Source organism: Caretta caretta, chromosome 1 (assembly GCF_965140235.1).
Source record: "Caretta caretta isolate rCarCar2 chromosome 1, rCarCar1.hap1, whole genome shotgun sequence".
Lineage (NCBI taxonomy): Eukaryota > Metazoa > Chordata > Testudines > Cheloniidae > Caretta > Caretta caretta.
This window is the reverse complement of record NC_134206.1, coordinates 200,087,947-200,105,818: the sequence shown is the minus strand read 5'-3', so window position 1 is coordinate 200,105,818 and position 17,872 is coordinate 200,087,947. Positions and strand designations below refer to the sequence as shown.

Below are 17,872 nucleotides of genomic sequence, written 5' to 3'. Positions count from 1 at the left end.
GGCTGTTTTGGAAGGGAAGCAATCCAATTCTCTTCTGATCTTCTTGAGACTAACCAAAGAACTTCACTTAAACTGGCATTCATTGTCTTTTCTCTCCTCTCCTGGTAGGTTTCTGCGTTGCTCTCCCTTTGATGAATTCAAGCTATGGAAGAATCAGGTAGATAACAACACAAAGAAAGGGGGAGAGAGATTGAGTATCTTAACCAGGAGTCTCTTATTGCGGAGAACCAAGGACCAGTTGGACTCGACTGGCAAGCCCCTGGTAATGACCTCTCTCCTCTTCTGGGTGTGGGAAAGGGATCTGTGCCCTCCATGTAGCAATCAGATGGTAGTTTTTCATATACAGGCTTGTCACTCTGCGACTGGTTTTTCCCTTTGTTCTGCAGTTTAGGATGCAAGACCAGACCCTGTCATTCACCAGCAAGGAGGCTTGGCTTCCTCTTCAGGGAAACCAACCCAGCTTCCCAAAATGGAACAAAAAGCTCATTATATATTGTTGTTTTCCTAATGAAGTTAGGAAATTTAAAATATTCTACAGAGCAGAGAGTCAGTGAACTGAATTCTTACATCCAACAAATGGCCAGGTCAGAATGGTGAGCCTGGATACTCTGAGAAGAGAAATAATCAGGTATCAAATTTATCTTATTCAGGCTAGCCGTTCCTACTACTGGGATTTTAACAGCAATGAAATACCAAAGATGGCCTTCCATGGCTACTTACAATTTAAGATAGCAATTGGTTTCCTCTAAGGGATTATTTGGGGTATCTCAGCATACAGAACTTTTTTTTTTTTAAATAAATAATATATATTTTATAAAAGGCTACATCTAGAAAGGTTGTGCAGCTAGCTTGTAGTACCTAACTGTGAACGGTGTACCAAGTAGCTGCTTTCTCAACCCCAGAAATTAGTCATGCCCTAGTAAGCATGTAGCAATTGAGGCTTAGTTGTTTGTTTTGCCTTTTAATACTGACTGATATAAACAGAGCATTTGACTTCCTTTAAACCTGAGTGCTAACCAAGCAGAGCTTAACAGCTCTCTAAACACCCAGTTTGTACCATGATTGCTTTAGGATGATTAGGTTTAGCACAAAAAGAAGGATGCCATTTCCTGAGATCTGTGCTACACTATGTTAACTCTTGGACTAAAAGCTGGGTCAAAATGCAGCAGCACGTTGTTGTTGGTCAGTGACTGGCAGGTGTGATCCTCTTTGGAACTGTAGAGCAGAGGAGAAACCCAGTAGTGAGTCTCAATATTCAAAGAGGAATATAAGGCATCTGATTTCTTTCCATGCAATATATTAGCAAATTAAATGTTTTATAGCTCAGTGTTGCCAACTCTAGTGATTTTTGAGGTTTTGTGATTTTTAGTGTTTTTCCTAAAGCCCCAGCTCCTGGGATCATGATATTGTATGAGAGTCTCAGCTTTAATTTAAAATAAGTAAGTTTCTGGCCCTCATGATTGCAGAGAAAAGCATGAAAATGTGAAGCAAGTATAGCCTAAGGGATGGAAAAACAGAAGGCTAGTAAAAAGAACCCAACATTACTTTTTTAATCTTTTTTTATTTTGGTGGGGCTGGACTCAGTTTTTGAATGTTTGGGGTTGGCAATTGTGAGTTCATCCTTAACCTTGCTATTTCTTATGTTAAGAATGCCCGGGAACTTGGCATCTGGAGGGATGAACTACAAGCTGGGGGGAGGGGTTTTCAGCAATGGCGTTGGGGCTGGAGTTGGGTGGGATTGTTGCCTGAGGTGAGAAATGTTCAGTAATCTCTCTGGCATCTGCTTCCAGAACGATCACCTCACCTCAAATGAGGCATGTTCACTCTTAGCTGTTGAACCTGCAGGGAAGGTGGCTGGGGATGCATGTATGTGGGCTGTAGGGATGCCTATCCAATAGGATTTTTAAGTTTCAGTGGACATAGTAGATGTTCCTTCTGTGTATATATTCTCTAACTCTGCCCAAACTATCTCTCTCCTTATCAGCCTCGCTTGTTAGCTACTGTGGCTGTGATGAGGAACCTGAGGGTGTTACTGTACCTGCAGATGCAGAGCCAACAGGGAGTGCTCTACATGGCTTAGCATCTTTAATTTGAGTGAAGGATTTTTGTATTTTTTTTTTTTTTTTTTAAAGATTCAAATCAGATGAGAAACCTCATCCCATCCTTATCACACCCTACCCATTTAGGACCTGACGTGCTTGACCCATTTTAAAATATAGCGCCATCCTGTTAGGCCTGGTGATCCAGGGCTTCTGCCACATGTCGGCTCATGGCTGCCATCTTGTGGTTATTCCTTGACTCTTGAACGTTGTGTGGAGGACCACGGGAAACCCTGCTCTGTAGAAGGCCACAGGGGCTTCAGCGTTCTATCCAAAGCAGTGTGAAAGATTTCCTCCCAAGGAGATGAGCATGTTGCCTGCACAGCATTCCTGGGCCGTCTGGCCTGGGGAACGACAAGCTGTTCGATCTCTGAGACAGCAGAGTCTTGCATACGTTGTTCGGTGATGTTGGATTCAATGAAGCTGAAGGAATCAGCAGTGATCGTGGGGCTTTCTGAAATCTCTACACAGTAAATGGCTGACTCTGTTTGTGTTTTCTCTCTAGGTATCTCTGCCTGAGCGACGCACTCAGTTGCATCGGTTAAAACTCTCAGAAGATGAGCAGTCTGTGTACAATGTGCTCTTTGCAAGATCAAGGTATGAGTGTCTGAGAAGGAGGGAGGATGGTGACTTCCCATCCTTTCCAATTCTTATTTTCATCTTACAGTGAAATCTTATTAAGCTAGGAGTTGACTGTCTGGGCAAATTCTGCTTTCCAAATAATTTCTGGCTGTGTATATGCTAGACACTTTTTGGAAATCTCCTACCTTTGCACTCCCATCATTGCAGCTCCACCATTGTTGTAACAGTGGGATCACTAGGATAAACAGATCATTGGTGTTTTTACCACCATGTTAAACACTGCTAGGAGCAGCTCGCAGTGATACAGTGGTTAAAAACTCCTATGACTGCCTGTGCCCTGTACTACCACCCTGAATGTTAGTGTAAAATGGCGAGAGATTTCTGTGACCTTACCCAGGGTACAGGACTGTTAGACAATTGTGTCCCCTCAGTTCTCCAGCCTGGGGTGCCTTTTACACTGCTTTGCTGTGAGAGCAGCCACTCCTGGCCAGCTCTCACACAGCCTCTAGCATGTAAACTATTCCCAGCTGAGTTATATGAGTGCTCTTAGCCAGCCACTCCTGAACTATATTGCAGAGTGACACTAGCAAATTCCCAGTCCCAGACTTATCCCCAGACATGTGTCTTGTACTGCCCTGCTCTTTCCTTCTGGACAATACAAGCTCATCTAAAGTTCATAATTTCATTAATAGAAAATAATATGCAAATACCATATCTCAAATGGAGTTTCCCAGACACTTCAATCCAAACACACGGGTTTAGATAAAACAATAAAAAAAAAGTTTATTAACTACAGAAAGATAGATTTTAAGTGATTACGAGTAATGAGGCATGTAAGTCATAATTTGATACAAAGAAATAAAAGGTTAAATGCAAGCTAATACCTAACTTAACAAGCTAAGTGAATTTACAGCAAAAAGGTTTCTCTTACAACATGTCGACAGCAGTCTGGCTAGATACCTCCAGCCAGGACCCCTCCCGCAATTCAGTTATGCTTTTGTCTTTCAAACATGGTTGATGCCGTGAGAAGAGATGAAGGGAGAGAGGTGATTTGGGGCTTCTGTTGTTCATTTTTATAACTTTTCCTCATTTTTAAATTGTTTCCATGGGAAACCCCAGCTGTTCCATTGCCAAGAGGTAAATTTCTCACTCACACCCTTCTTCCTGCCAAAGAATGGCCGCTTAATCAGGTGATAGTCCATTTGATTATCTTGACACCTGGGGTTAAGGTGCTGGCTACCCTTTTGTCTCTGGGGAACTAGTTTGAAGCTATTTCCCTAAACTTGGAACATGTCTCAGTAAAGTCATACAGTAAAATATTATAACTTTACATACAATATTTCTACACATATTTTACAAGAACAGTAATGTTCAGCAGATTATGAGCTTTCAAATGATACCTCACAGGGCATACTTTGTCCAAGATTTATCATAGTTTTGTAAAAGTGGTGAACATCAGGGTACAGACTGTTACAATTTCCCAGAAGAATATGATGTAGACAAGCCTTTTGGACTTCCACAACTCTGCAGGTAACATCCTAGTCTTCTTCCGACTCTCTCTCCCAGACCCTTACTAGTGATCTGGATATCCTCCATAGTCCCACCTATTTTGGAGGACTTCTACCTTGTGACACCTCCACAAGCCTTCAAAGGATCTGTGTCTCAAGAAGGCTAATTTTTCTCTGCCCATAGTCTTTATACTCATCAAATAGTTGAAGACTATGCTCTAGCTCCCCGGGCTTGTGGTTTACCCAAGCTATAAATACCCAGATTTTTAAATCTTTATTCAAGACAGTCCCTCCGACCCCCAATACTCTTTGTTGCCTTGGATGCAGTATTCATATGCTGTTGCACCAAAGAACTATATATACAAGGGCGTTTCTCCTCCTTGCATCGTGACATGCTTCTGTGTACACAACCCAAAATTGCATTGGCACAAACCAGTTTCTAACTTGCTGCCCACTATTGCCCCTACGTCTCTTTCAGCATCACCACATTCCAGGTTTTTCCCTCCAGTTGGGTATTTTTCTCCAGATGCTTTTACTCTTATTTTGCACAAAACATTATCCATTAGGCCTTGCATTCCTAGGAAAATAAGGTTATTTGGGTATTTTTGATGGTGAGAATTCTTCCTCCCGTGCTCTCTAAAGTAGACCTCCATTCCAGCCTTACCTGTTTGTCTGAAACAGGGGATTCCCTTGAAGGTGAATCACAAAATAACATTAACTAGAGACATGCTAACTTGCTTGCTGGTGAAGCTCATCTTGTTTCTTCTTCCTCACTCCAGTTCTTAGATCAGAGGTCCCCAAACTGCAGGGCACCGCCCCCAGGGGGGTGCAGAAGAACGTTCAGGGGTGCGGCTGGGGCCTGGGCCAGCCTCCATGGGGCGGGGAGGGAGCGCCCTCTGACCCTGGCTGCCTGCCGAGGCTCTGCTTCTGGTCCCGACTCCACCCAGCTGTGGCCCCAGCCTCGTGCCCTTACCCCTGTTTGCATTCTCCCCTCCTGGAGCTGTGGCCCTGCACCAAGCCCCAGCTCAGGAGAGGGGGTGGTGGACTGAGGTAAGGGGGCACAAGGTGAAAAGTTTGGGGACCACTGGCTTAGATTGTAAACTGTTTGTGGGACACAGGTTGTGTCCAAATATTTATCTCTAATTTCTCCCTCGCTTAACCCTGCTGTCTCTTTCATTTTTGCCAGGTCAACACTACAGTCCTATTTAAAGAGACAAGAAGAGCAGACGAGTCATTGCAGAGAGTACTGTGGTGCTAACCCGTTTGATAAAGGTTATAATAGAGGCTGCAGAAATGTTCTGTGGGGAGTGGTTTTTTAAATTATTAGGAAATTCTCCCTTAAAATTAAGAGGGAGTGCAGAGCAGAGAGTGAGAGCTACGACTCCTGAGTTCTCAGCACCTTGGGGCTCTTCTTTGGAAAACAGCTTGACTGCTGCCCTTGTGAAGATTGTTGCTGTAGAATACGCAGGGGGAATGTTTGGTGTGTGTCTGCGAAGCCTTTTTCTGGCAGTGCTGTTGCCAGGCTCACCTTTAAGGTATAGGGCTCTGTACGCTGCATATCTGTTTGCTCTGGGTAGGAAAGGAGGCGTGGTGCAAGTTACAAAGTACTGGTATGGCAGGTGGTGTTTTAAGCAATGTATTGTAGTGGTTAGAACAGGGGACTGACTCAGGACTCCCAAGTCCTGTTCACACTATGTGGTGTTGGGCAAGTCACTTAACATATTTGGGCCTCAGTTTCCCCCTCTCTGAATGGATATAATATCTGATCAACGAGGGTATTGAGGATTAATGAAAGGTTTAACAGAAGTACAAAGTGTTAGCATAATTTATTTAATCTCTTGCTTCTTGATGTCTTGTGTAGGAACATACCAAGCCCAGCAAAACACCAGTTTCTGCTAAACTGCAGTTTACAGTTTACTTTTACTGCAGTTTCTGTTTACTGCAGAAACACCAGTTTCTGCTAAACTGTGGTTCTGTTCTGAAACAGTCCTTTCATTTTCTCTTGTTGAAATATGACTGGCTGGTAGAGCTGCTGTTCTGATATGCCTCTGAATGTTTTCTGTCTTTTTCTTCCTTCCTAATAGTAGTACAAGAATTTGGAGCCACTCGAAAGGATTCCCAAAGTGACTCTCATGTCTCAAGTACTGTCCATGTCTTGTCCATGCTGTTGAGACTCCGCCAGTGTTGCTGCCATCTTTCCTTACTAAAAGTGGTAACTATGCTGTCTTGTACTGTGATTAATGTGGTGTATAGAATGAATCATTTTAGAAGCACTTGATTAGAGCAGAGAGCAACTTTGGCTATAATTCCTCTAATTCCTTGAATGGAACAGAGCTCTAATTCCTTGAATGGAACTTCCAAAGAACTCATAGGTACAAGAGGATGTTTATGTTGGTAACTCATTTGGGAGCATTTTTCCCTCTGAGGTCAGTCCAGTTCCCCATCATGGTTGGCTAGGGGAAACCAGCATTTCTACATTAATTAATGCTCCTTTCTTGTTTGATGATTTATACAATTACAGAGGATTACAATGCAGACACTTACTATAACCTTGCAATATGGCATAGAGATGTTATAAATAAGATGAATATAAGCAGCATCCTATGAGCATTTCGTAATTCTAAACACATTCTTATAAATCTAATACCTATTTTAAGAATACTAACACACAGGTGAGCCAGACTTGTTTCCAGCTATGCATTTGTCAGTGTTCAGTGAAGTGTAGGGGCCTTGCCATGAGCTGGCACCTGGTCTGCTAGTATCACAACAAACTTATAAAGTAAAGGAGAAGTGTGCTTTTTTTTTTGAACCAAACCAGTTTTTGCAGAATATTTGAAAGAAACCAGCAACAACCTAATAGGAAACTTTTCCTGATGTTCAGCCCATACTTTTCCTTAAAATTTCTCTTATTTAAGCTTACAGGCCCCTTGGTAAATTCTTCTCCATTCTTGCTGTTTACTTTGGCAAATATTTGTTGACTGTTGTTGTTGTCCTCTCTTCTCTCCTAGTCTTAGCCAGTTTAGTTGGCTGCTAAATTTTTTCCTTAAACTAATAATTTTATTTTCCTTCTCTGAATCCACCTGCGTTCGTCTCTTTCTTGTATTGAGGTCCGAACACTGCACTGTAGAAGCAGTCTTAGCAGAATCATATTAAGAGTCATATTGCCCAATCCATGACATGATCTTTTATTTGCTGTCCCCTACTACTCCCTTGGTTACGTACTGAAGCGTCATGCTTGTGAACGCCACAATCCTTGAACTGGTCGGGGCATGTGGGCCATCTGGTCCTGGCATGTATGCTAAATGAATTGGGGGCATTGTTTTAGAAATTCCTGGTACTAAAAAATTAATGGGTCTGCAGTAGGCTGCATTAAAGAGCTGGTTAAGCACTGAACATTGCGGATGTGGCCTCCACAACTGAGCATCTTACCAAGAGGCCAAGCGCTGCACCTGACTTGTGTAATATGGAGCGGATTGCAACATCTTTCGTGTTAGGCCATAATTTCTTGTGGTTCTCACCTTTCAGATTTAAGATAAAAGTGGCCGGCACAGGTTACATGGTAAAGCTCTGTAGGCCACACTTATGAGTTCCATTCCTAGGTCCAACACCAACCCCCTTGAACATTGGACAAGTTTTCTCTTCTACCTCAGTTTCCCCATCTGTAAAATGGAGCTAAAGCTTACCCATCTTATAGGGCGGCTTCAGGTGTGAAGCACTAGAGACTGTGCTTCACCACCCTCTAAACTATGTATTTCAACGGTAATGTGGAGATCGAGCATGGCTTTATCTCCTGATTATAAGAAGCGGCTCCATCTTGTGGGTGTACAGCCCAGGGAGGAGGCAAGCTCAAGAAGTTCTGCTAATAGCACGCAGATGATGCTTTCTGGTTACTATCTGCTGGTGTGCATGTGGCTCTCATTCCTTACTATATCTGCTTATTTACTCTTTTGCAGGCCCTGGATCAAGCTAACTTGAACAGTGAAGGCCTTTCTCTTTCCCTGGAAGAACACCTCAGTGCTTTGACTTTGTCTGAACTCCAAAGTCCCGACTCAAAATCTACCGTCTATCTCAATGGCAAGGCTTTCAGCATGGATCTCTTTGAAATCACCAGAGAAAGCACTAAAGTATGCTGTCTGTGGTTCTGTCGCCTCTCTTGGGAGGCCTAGATTTCAGCATTTTCATATATTTGTTTTAAGTGAATTTTGGTAGCATGATATGTTTACAGTTGCCTAGATGAGTGGGTCAGCAGTTTGGGCATGGGTAGGTGAATGTACAGATGAACCTATTTCAGGGAGATTCCAACCTGTCAAACTGCACAGGAGGCCTTAAAGGAAGAGTGCCTGCAACAAAACCACCAGGACACACAGGATCTACCATGGTGGTGGACTCTCCGTGCCCATCTCGAACATTAGACCCTTGAGACAGTACAGAACTTCTTGGTAGAGGAAGGGAGGTGGCAGCAAAGTGGTCTCTAAAACCTTTAGATAACGGGTGGGAGAAGGGGAGCAATACTAGCCTGGGTCCACATGGGATGCTTGATTCCTACAAAACATGTTTGTAACTCTTGATTTCTTATGATGGTTTCTATGTCTTGTGGTCTTATTACTGTTACGGGATAAGACTTATCTAAAAAGTCACAGTAGCTACAGTAAAAAGTTACAGAAACAAATTACAACTTACATGCTTTTACGGAGTTAAATTACCCTTTTGCAACATCCTAGAGTGAACGCTTACATTTTTTCACTCCATGTAACTTACCTCAGGGGTTCTCAACCAGGGGTATGCATACCCATAGGGGTACACAGAGGTCTTCCAGGGAGTACATCAACTCATCTAGGTATTTGCCTAGATTTACAACAGGCTGCATAAAAAGCACTAGCAAAGTCAGTACAAACTAAAATTTCATGCAGACCATGACTTGTTTATACTGGTCTATACACCATACACTGAAATGTCAGTACAATATTTACATTCCAATTGATTTTATTTTATAATTACATGGTAAAAATGAGAAAGTCAGCAATTTTTCAGTAATAGTGAGTTATGACACTTGTATTTTTATGTCTGATTTTGTAAGTAGTTTAAGTGAGGTGAAACTTGGGGTACACAAGATAAATCAGACTCCTGAAAAAGTTTCAGTAGTCTGGAAAGGTTGAGAGCCATTGCCTTAGCTAAACCAAATGTCTGTGGATTACTAACTCTCTTTAAAATAGCGTAAGTTTGTACATGAAGGCAAAATCAGATTTACAAAGCATCAGTTAACATCCCATGTAGCTACCTCAGGCAGAGGAGTGGGAGACCTCACTTAAGTCTGGATTCAGCCTTTTCTGTGTATATCCAGTGGTAAAGTGCAGGTCGCCTTCTGGCTCCACAGCAAGTCGACTAACTTCTTTTCCTGCAGCTATCGTATCTCTTGGCTGAACTGAAGACCATCCAAAGTCACTCGAAATCCCAGAAGAGGTAAGTGTGGTAATGCCTCTCTTTCTGGGGTGCATTTTTGTGGGCAGGAGGAAGAATGGGTAAGATGATCAGATACAAAAACCCCTCGGAAAGTGAAATGTGGACAGTATCACAACATTTCAAACTGTTGGCTGTGTGTGAAAGCACGCAGAAAGCTAAAGAGGAGATTTTGAGGAGAGGAGACTTTGAACGTGGTTGGGGAACTAGATGGATGTGAATTCAGGGTTAAAGCATGTGGAGAGTCTTTGAGGCAATGTGAAAACCAGGTGGGCAATATTCTCCTGGGTATAATAGAATTATTTTGGTCATACCAAAGAATCTGGGAGAAGATACTTATAAAATTAAAACATCATGGGATGGGGTAAATCTGTGCTTAAAGTCAGAATTTCCCAAACTTTTGAAAGCTGAGCCCCACTTCAGGAAAATGAAAACAATCCCACCCCACTTCAGCCTTGCTGTGTTGCTGAACTGCTACAAATCTTAATGTGTAAGTCTTTCATGGCCCTCCAGCCAGTCCTTCACACCTCCCAGGGAGACATGTATCTCACTGTGGGAAATGGTGATTTAGGACGTGAGGCAAGGAGGTCTGGTGTGTGGGAGGACGCAAGACTGACACGGGGCAGGGCAGAATCTCTTTCAAATAAGCAATCTGATTCTCTCATGAGAGAGACCTCAGTGGGGGAGGAGCTCCCTGATCTATAACTTGTGGGAGATAATTTTCTTTATTACATAAGTGCCAAAGAGTGAGTATGGGTGGGAGAAGGGAAGATTGATTCAGTTTAATCCATAAGTGATGCATGTAGGTGTTCAGATCCCACAGTACTGCGTGCCTCCTAAGAACCTGGTTAGAATAGAATGTAGGAGCAATTATAACAGGTCTTCAGAAATATATATTCATATGGTGAGATTAGCACCTGTGCTTCTGAATACCCGACTGGTGCTCCGAAGAGCTGATATAAATCTCTAAATGCAGGATTTGGGCATCCTATTAAACGGGTCACATATTTGAAAATATTGGAGAAACTCTTTGCAAGGGACTGTTCCAGAACCGTTAATGTTTGGTGCAGGCTGGGGGGAAATCTCCAGACTATTCTGTGTCAGAATAGTCTTGTGGAAGGACTTCTGACTGCAGTGAGAAACAGCTTGCTTAGTCTTTCTGCCTCAGAATAAACACACTGTGCTCAAATGGCCATTTGCTGGAGGTGAGGTTGCCATTCAGTCACCCCTTGCTCTTTGGTCAGGTTGTTAGTAAAGAGGAAGAGTCACTACCTGCTCTATCTGGAAACTGGTGTCTGATTTTTTTTTTTTTTTTTTTGACAATTTGTGTGCACAAAGCACACTCAGATGTATGAGGAAGAAATCGATTTATCTATGCCCAAGTGCTTGCTTGACTTCCAGGCACAACTGCCAGAATTGCACATGCAAATCAAGTGTCTGCTAGGTCTGATAATACAGTTCTGGATTTCTAGAATGCACAGCGTCCGTCACTGCTCAGATACCTCATCTCCATCTTGAATGTAAGCCACTTATAGCATAAATTTCCAGACAAGATCAGATGAATCCAGAGTGTGATTGTCTTGTAGGGAACACTGCAAAGCTGCCTTCAAAAAAGCCTTTCCAGTATAAGAATGACATGCAACAAGCACCTTTCTACCATTAAATCCCCCCCCTCCAAACAAACAAATCAAATCCAAAAACCTGACCTACCCCAAAAAGGAAAGAGAGCCAGATTCCATGACGTCCCTCATGGGACTTTGCTGTTGATTTTGGTGGGAAGCACTCCCATACTATGGTGAGGGGCAGCAGTGTTAAACCCTAAGATAGAGAAGATAAACCGATTTAATTCACTCTTAACGTGTCGGGGGCAAGACACGACCATAGTAGGGTTGTTACAATATCTGATGCTTGTTTTGGACTCTCTCTTCTCTCTCTCCAGCGTCATTGTGTCTCAGTGGACGAGCATGTTGAAAATTGTGGCCGTGCACCTTGACCGTCAAGGGCTGAAGTATGCTACGGTAGATGGCTCTGTCAATCCTAAACAAAGGATGGATTTGGTGGAAGAGTTCAATAACAATCCCAAAGGGCCTCGGGTATGAATTGGGATCAGGAAAGCTGTGTTCAATGCAGCTATTAATAGCTGGGGTAGTTACTTTTCTTTGATTGGATTTGTGGGCCAGATTCTATATCTGGCATCAAGATGTGTGTTCCTGGTGGGAGGGTGGAGCTGTAAAGGCCAGATGTCAGTAAATGGGAGCAGTTCTGGCATAGACACTATTTGGTGTTACGCTTGCTTTAATCTTCTGTAGTAAGAATGCCTGGCTCTCAGGCCAGTTAAAGGCTTGCAGGTACCCAATCGTACCAAAGCCTCTGTTAACATTAAGCTGTATCTGCAAGATTGAGGGTGTGGGGGGTAGGCAATTCAGATCAGGCAGAAACTGTCCCTATCTTACCCCGCTGCAGATTGATGACGTAAAAGATTTATTGGGTCATACTCCTCCCAGGACATGGGAGCCATTGTAGGATTGTTTCCTACAGCCTCTTCTCCAGCACATGTGGTACTTCATGCAAAACCTCAGTTGTTCAGTGACCTACCACTGATTTCCGGAAAGGAGAGGGATGTTAGGCTCACTTACAAACAGAGCCAAATGAACACTACAGTATTTATTAGACTTCACATGCCAACCCAAGTCTAAGGACAAGAATGCTAAGTCGGCGGGGGTGGGGGAGAATTCACACTTCACCTCTGTCTAAAATGGAGTGACCCAATTGAGACATTTGTAACTGGCTCATTCAGATTGGGCCAACAGATAGAAAAAATGTATCCAATGCCATGGCAGTTTGGAGATGAAGATTTCCGTCTCATCTATGACAGCTTCTGAAATTCGGTCTGCTGGGTAGTCTGAGTGCAGGCGGAACATTTCTCCGTGCACGTGGTTGTGTTTTTTTTGGTTTTTTTTTTCCTAAATGTTTTGTGGAGGTTTCTGCAATTCAAACTGGATTGGCTGTTCCCTCTAGAGTTAATCCATGTTTGGAAGGGGCAAACACCACAGAGAATCTGATGACATTTTAACTAATCTAAGGCCATGTCTGCACTACAGCCCTTACAGCAGCACAGCTGCTGTAAGTTCTCCTGTGTAGCCGCTCTCTGCCAATTGGAGAGAGCTCTCCTGCCAGCATAATTAAATCACCTCCAACAAGCAGCATTAGCTATGTCAGCAGGAGAGCGTCTCTCGCTGACATAGCACTGTCCCCACCGGCACTTTTGTCAGTGAAATGTATGTCAGTCAGGGGAATGTTTTTTCACACCCCTAATTGACAAAAGTTTTACCCACAAAAGTGCTAGTGGAGACAGCCTTACTTAGTGGAGGTTTGGGAGAGCTACAGGCTGATATCTGCAAAATGGATCTTTGCTCCTTGCAGTTCGTAACCTCAAACTAAGGGGCACTGGGTCCCCTGCTGGTGGAGATGTTAAAACAGTGCAGGATACCAGCTTACCTCAAACAAGCAGTTGTTAGGTCCCCTGATCTAGCAGTCATCTCTTGATATCTACCATCTGTTGACTGTTCGTGTCTTCAGTGAGATGAGTTAGAGGAGGTATTGATCCATTTCCTAGTGCACAGGAGATCGACATTGCCAAAATTCACAAAATGGATGGTAACTGAACTTCCTTCACACTTAGAGGTCATCCCTCCCAGTCAGGAGAAATATAGTGATGCATGGGGGAAGCCTGCCCTACTGTTCTCCAGGCTGTACAATCTTCAAGATAGGTTCAGTCTCCAGGGTTGTCAATCCAATTTCTGCTGCACTAAACACACACAGACAAAGCAGTTGGTATAATCTTTGTCTTGAACCAAAATCTAGATTAAATGGGGCATTAACTTGTTTGTGAATGGACCCCTTAAAGCAGACAGATTATTTTACCTTTATATTTGCACTGGTGCCACCCCTATTGGAACACTGTGTCCAGTTCTGTTGCCCACAGTACCAGAAGGAAGTTGATAAGTTGGAGAGGGTTCAGAGAAGATCCACAAAATTACTGAAGGATTAGAAAACATGTCTCTTAGTGATAAACTCAAAGAGCTCAATCTATTTAATTTAGTTGAACAAAAAAAAAGGTTAAGGGGTGACTTGATTATATTTTATAAGTATCTACATAGGGAACAAATATTTAATAATGGACCCTTCAATCTATCAGAGAAAGGTATAACAGGATCCAATGGCTGGAAGTTGAAGCTAGACAAATTCAGACTGGAAATAAGGTGTAAATTTTGAACAGTGGGAGTAATTTATCATTGGAACAATTTACCAAGGGTTGTGGTGGATTCTCCATCACTGACCATTTTTTAAATCAAGATTGGATGCTTTTCTAAAAGATCTGCTCTAGGAATTATTTTGGGGACGTTCAGTGGCCGGTGTTATACTGGAGGAGATAATCACAATGTTCCCTTCTGGCTTTGGAATAGATGAATCTATGAAAGTAACCTGTCTTTCTGTCTTATTGTTCTTTGTTGAAGGTGATGTTGATCTCGCTCCTGGCTGGAGGCGTTGGCCTTAACTTGACTGGAGGAAACCACCTCTTCCTTCTTGACATGCACTGGTAAAGTGAGATGGAAACTTTGAGGGTAGACTGGCTCTTTACTTCAGCATGGGTAACTTGAGTGCTTACTTGAGAGAAGGATGTATCTGATTGAATGGCAGAACACATGTTCCTACTTTTCCATCCCTGAAATTACTTGCCTGTCAAGGCAAAATGTTTTTAAAATGAAACTTTCAAGAATAGTTCAACTCATGGCCAGTCTGACACCCACTGCTGTGAAAAATGGCAGCAAAGCTCCACTTGGTAGCTAAAACAAACTATTAAAATGGATAAGAACAATACGGAGGATAAATGCTTAGTCTTTACCATGGAAACGATTAGAGAGGTGCCTATCCCAGAAGTAATCTGTTCTGAAAATAAAAATATCTGAGGCTGGGGGGGCTTGTTTTGGAACAAATGGATGTGTGATAGATTTAGACAGCAGCCAGTCACCATGACTGGAGAGCATACCGCCAAGAGCTCTGTAGGAATGTGAGAATGGAGTGTTGGAGCTACTAACGAAAATATGCAATCTTTCATATAAATCAGCTGCTTATATTGCAGATCTGTAGGGGAGCAGTCATTCTAAACTGTTAGTAGAATTATGGTTTGTATTATGGTAGTGCCCAAAGGCCCCAGTCATAAATCAGGGCTCCATTGTGTTAGGTGCTTTATAAATACAAGAGAGATGATCTTTGCCTAAGACTAGAGAAGACTTTTAAGGAACTTTGAAGAGATCTAACAAAGTGAAGTGAATGGTAACTCAATGGTAGATGAAAATTTAATATTGACAAGAGCGAGGTGACATGCATTGGTACCAATAATTTGAACAACTCAGTCTTGTTGCAGGGTTCCAAAGTTGCTAACTGCTTGGGGGAAAAAGAACTAAGCTTGCCACAGTGACATCTAATGAAAGTATGCAGCCAAATGTTAGGATGTATAAGGAGTAGAATGCAGAGCAACCCTAGGAATATTAAAATTCTATTATGGAAGTCAGTGGTTCACCTTCCTCTGGAAGACTGTTCAGTTCTGGCCATCCCATCTCTTTTAAAAAAAAAAAAAATGGGGGCGGGGGGAATAGAGAAGAAATAGATGGGTTTCAGAGATAATTTACAGACTATGACGATGACAGTCTTGTAGATACCTAGAGATAAAAAGATTAGCAGCATAGAGAAAATCCTGTGTGGCGAGAGACTGGAAGGATTTGCACTCTTCAGTTTAGAGGGAAGAATGAGAGTGGATGCAGTAGAGAGAATCAATACAAAGAATGGTATAGAGAAGGTAAATCTGCCTGTCCCGTCTTACCATCTCTCATACTATCTCTCACAAGAACAAAGGAGCAGTCAATGCAATTGAAAGACATTAAGAGTTTTGTTTTGTTTTTTTTTTTTTAAATATAATCTTCAGGATATAAGCCAACTACTAAGCAATAGGGGTAAGGAAGACCTTTCTGTTATGGGCAGCTTATACTTTAACTGTCCACTAGAGTTGGTCAAACAGAGGGATATGTTTTTCATTGAAATATTATTGAAAAAATTGTCCCTTTTTTATATTAAAAACAAGATTTATGAATTTATAACCCGCCTTATTATTTATTATGCAGTTTCTTGCACCTTCCTTTGAAGCACTTGGTACTGGCCATGGTCCGACAGAAAAACGAGACTAGATGGACCACTGGTCTGGTTTTTTCTGGTCTAGCAATTCCTGTGTGTAATGCAAGCAGCAGCGGGGAAGGTGGTAGACCTTCAGCAGGGGCGCAGGGAGAATCTGATTTGCAGCTCATTGTCTGGTATTCAGAACAGTAAGGGAGCTTGGGAGGAGGTCAAGTTTCTTGTACAGAGGGAATAAGCAGCATGCTGGGGCGAGGGACACATGAGCTGAGGATAGGGACGTTCTTCATTGTTTCTAAGATTAACAAGCCACTAGACTGTCTGAGCAGTTTTCTTACCTTGCAGGAATCCTGCACTTGAAGACCAGGCGTGTGACCGCATATATCGAGTGGGGCAGAAGAATAACGTGGTGATACACAGGTCAGGGTCAGCTGTTTTAAACTCCCGAGTTAGCAGTGCACATGACAGGCAACAGCCTTGCAAAGTCTTGGCTTCCATGAGGGGTGAGATGGGTTTGCTCTGACGTTTGTTTCTGAACTTCAGGGCTGTGCACAGGATAGATATGCAAAAAGAAAAGGAGTACTTGTGGAATCTTAGAGACTAACCAATTTATTTGAGTATAAGCTTTCGTGAGCTACAGCTCACTTCATCGGATATGCCGTTTCATATGATTGTTTCTGGAATTTGCCTCCTGATTGCTGATCTGAAATTGTTTTTCAACAAGTCAAAGCCCAAGCCTGCTCTTCCCCTTTAATAGCTTGATGCCTTGAGTCTCTCCACTGCTGAGTGCAATTCAGCCACCAGCCCATTTGCTTTCATCAAGACATTCATTATAAGGACAAACAAATATAGTTCCATGTGTTTAATATGGTCTTCAAACTCTTGATTCCATATGTGGCCCTCTATTTTTGGAAACCCTTAATATCAATAAGAACAATGATTCAAGGAGGGATTGGTCAGGGACTCAGATTTCTTTCCTTATAATTAAAAATTTAAGTTTCAAATTACAAACCTATAAACGTTTAGTAGGATAAATGGTGGTGGCTGCAGTGTGAGTCTGACATTGTTGGATGACAGGTGCTATAAAAATGATTTGCTCCCCTTTTCTTGAAAACTAGGCGAGTCACTGGAAGTTGAAAGGGGGTGGAAGCCTGAAATGCTGATGTTTCCAGAAATTAGGACAATGTCGTGCTTTGTGTTTTAGGTTTGTCTGTGAGGAGACAGTGGAAGAAAAGATTTCACAGCTCCAAACCAAGAAGAAAGATCTGGCTCAACAAGTGCTGTCGGGCACAGGAGACTCCATCACCAAACTCACCCTGGCTGACCTCAAAATTCTCTTTGGCATCTAACTGCCTCTTACAGCAAAGAGCTTAAACACGATCCAGTGCCTGGAGGAAATCAGGGAGTTCTCATCAAAGGGCCTGTATTTAAAGTAGCTCGTTCTTTTGGGAGCAATAACTAGAATTGTTATAAAAACTGCTCCAGGAGGAGAAACTACGGGATTTTTTGAATTGTTTTGCATTCAAGTTAGAAGCACTACACAGTAAAAGACTAATAAAACTATACATAAATTGTTTTAATACTTCTGAGTCAAACTGATTCTCTGTAACTATAGTAACTCCTCACTTAAAGTTGTCCCGGTTAACGAACGTTGCTGATTAATTAGAGAACATGCTCGTTTAAAGTTGCACAACGCTCCCTTATAATGTCGTTTGGCAGCCGCCTGCTTTGCCCGTTGCAGTTAGCTGGTGGGGGCTTGGAACCAGGGTGGGCTGGCAGTCCCCCTATCAGCTCCCCGCTTCCCTAAGTTCCCTGGGTGGCAGTTGCCCAGCAGGCTATCAATTGCCGGCAGTTCATCTGTCCCTCCCCCCACTGCCATGTGCTGCTTCTGCCTTGGAGCTGCTCCCCGGAGCGTCCTGCTTGCTGTGGGTGGGTGGGGGTGGGGAATGTCAGGATGTTCCCCTGCACCCCGCTTACCCCATCTTCCATAGAGTGGGGGGCGGGGCTCAGGACAGAGGGAGCTTCCTGGCAGCAGCT

At 42.8% G+C, this 17,872-nt stretch overlaps 1 protein-coding gene across 4 annotated transcripts in view; it reads left to right on the top strand.

Annotated features, from left to right (window-relative positions):
* Window positions 1-17,417, top strand: part of TTF2 (transcription termination factor 2) — a 35,190-nt gene extending 17,773 nt beyond the window's left edge. For 2 of the 4 annotated variants that reach the window (XM_075118624.1, XM_048816962.2), the window contains exons 14-23: window positions 109-262; window positions 2,605-2,696; window positions 5,376-5,461; window positions 6,274-6,401; window positions 8,143-8,313; window positions 9,591-9,649; window positions 11,586-11,739; window positions 14,164-14,246; window positions 16,181-16,255; window positions 17,040-17,417. In XM_075118624.1, the coding sequence (XP_074974725.1) occupies window positions 109-262; window positions 2,605-2,696; window positions 5,376-5,461; window positions 6,274-6,401; window positions 8,143-8,313; window positions 9,591-9,649; window positions 11,586-11,739; window positions 14,164-14,246; window positions 16,181-16,255; window positions 17,040-17,184 (1,147 nt within the window). In that variant the 3' untranslated portion in view covers window positions 17,185-17,417. The remainder of the gene's footprint in view (window positions 1-108; window positions 263-2,604; window positions 2,697-5,375; window positions 5,462-6,273; window positions 6,402-8,142; window positions 8,314-9,590; window positions 9,650-11,585; window positions 11,740-14,163; window positions 14,247-16,180; window positions 16,256-17,039) is intronic. The other 2 variants (XM_075118621.1, XM_075118627.1) reach the window with 2 other exon arrangements.
* The last annotated feature ends 455 nt before the right edge of the window (window positions 17,418-17,872 follow it).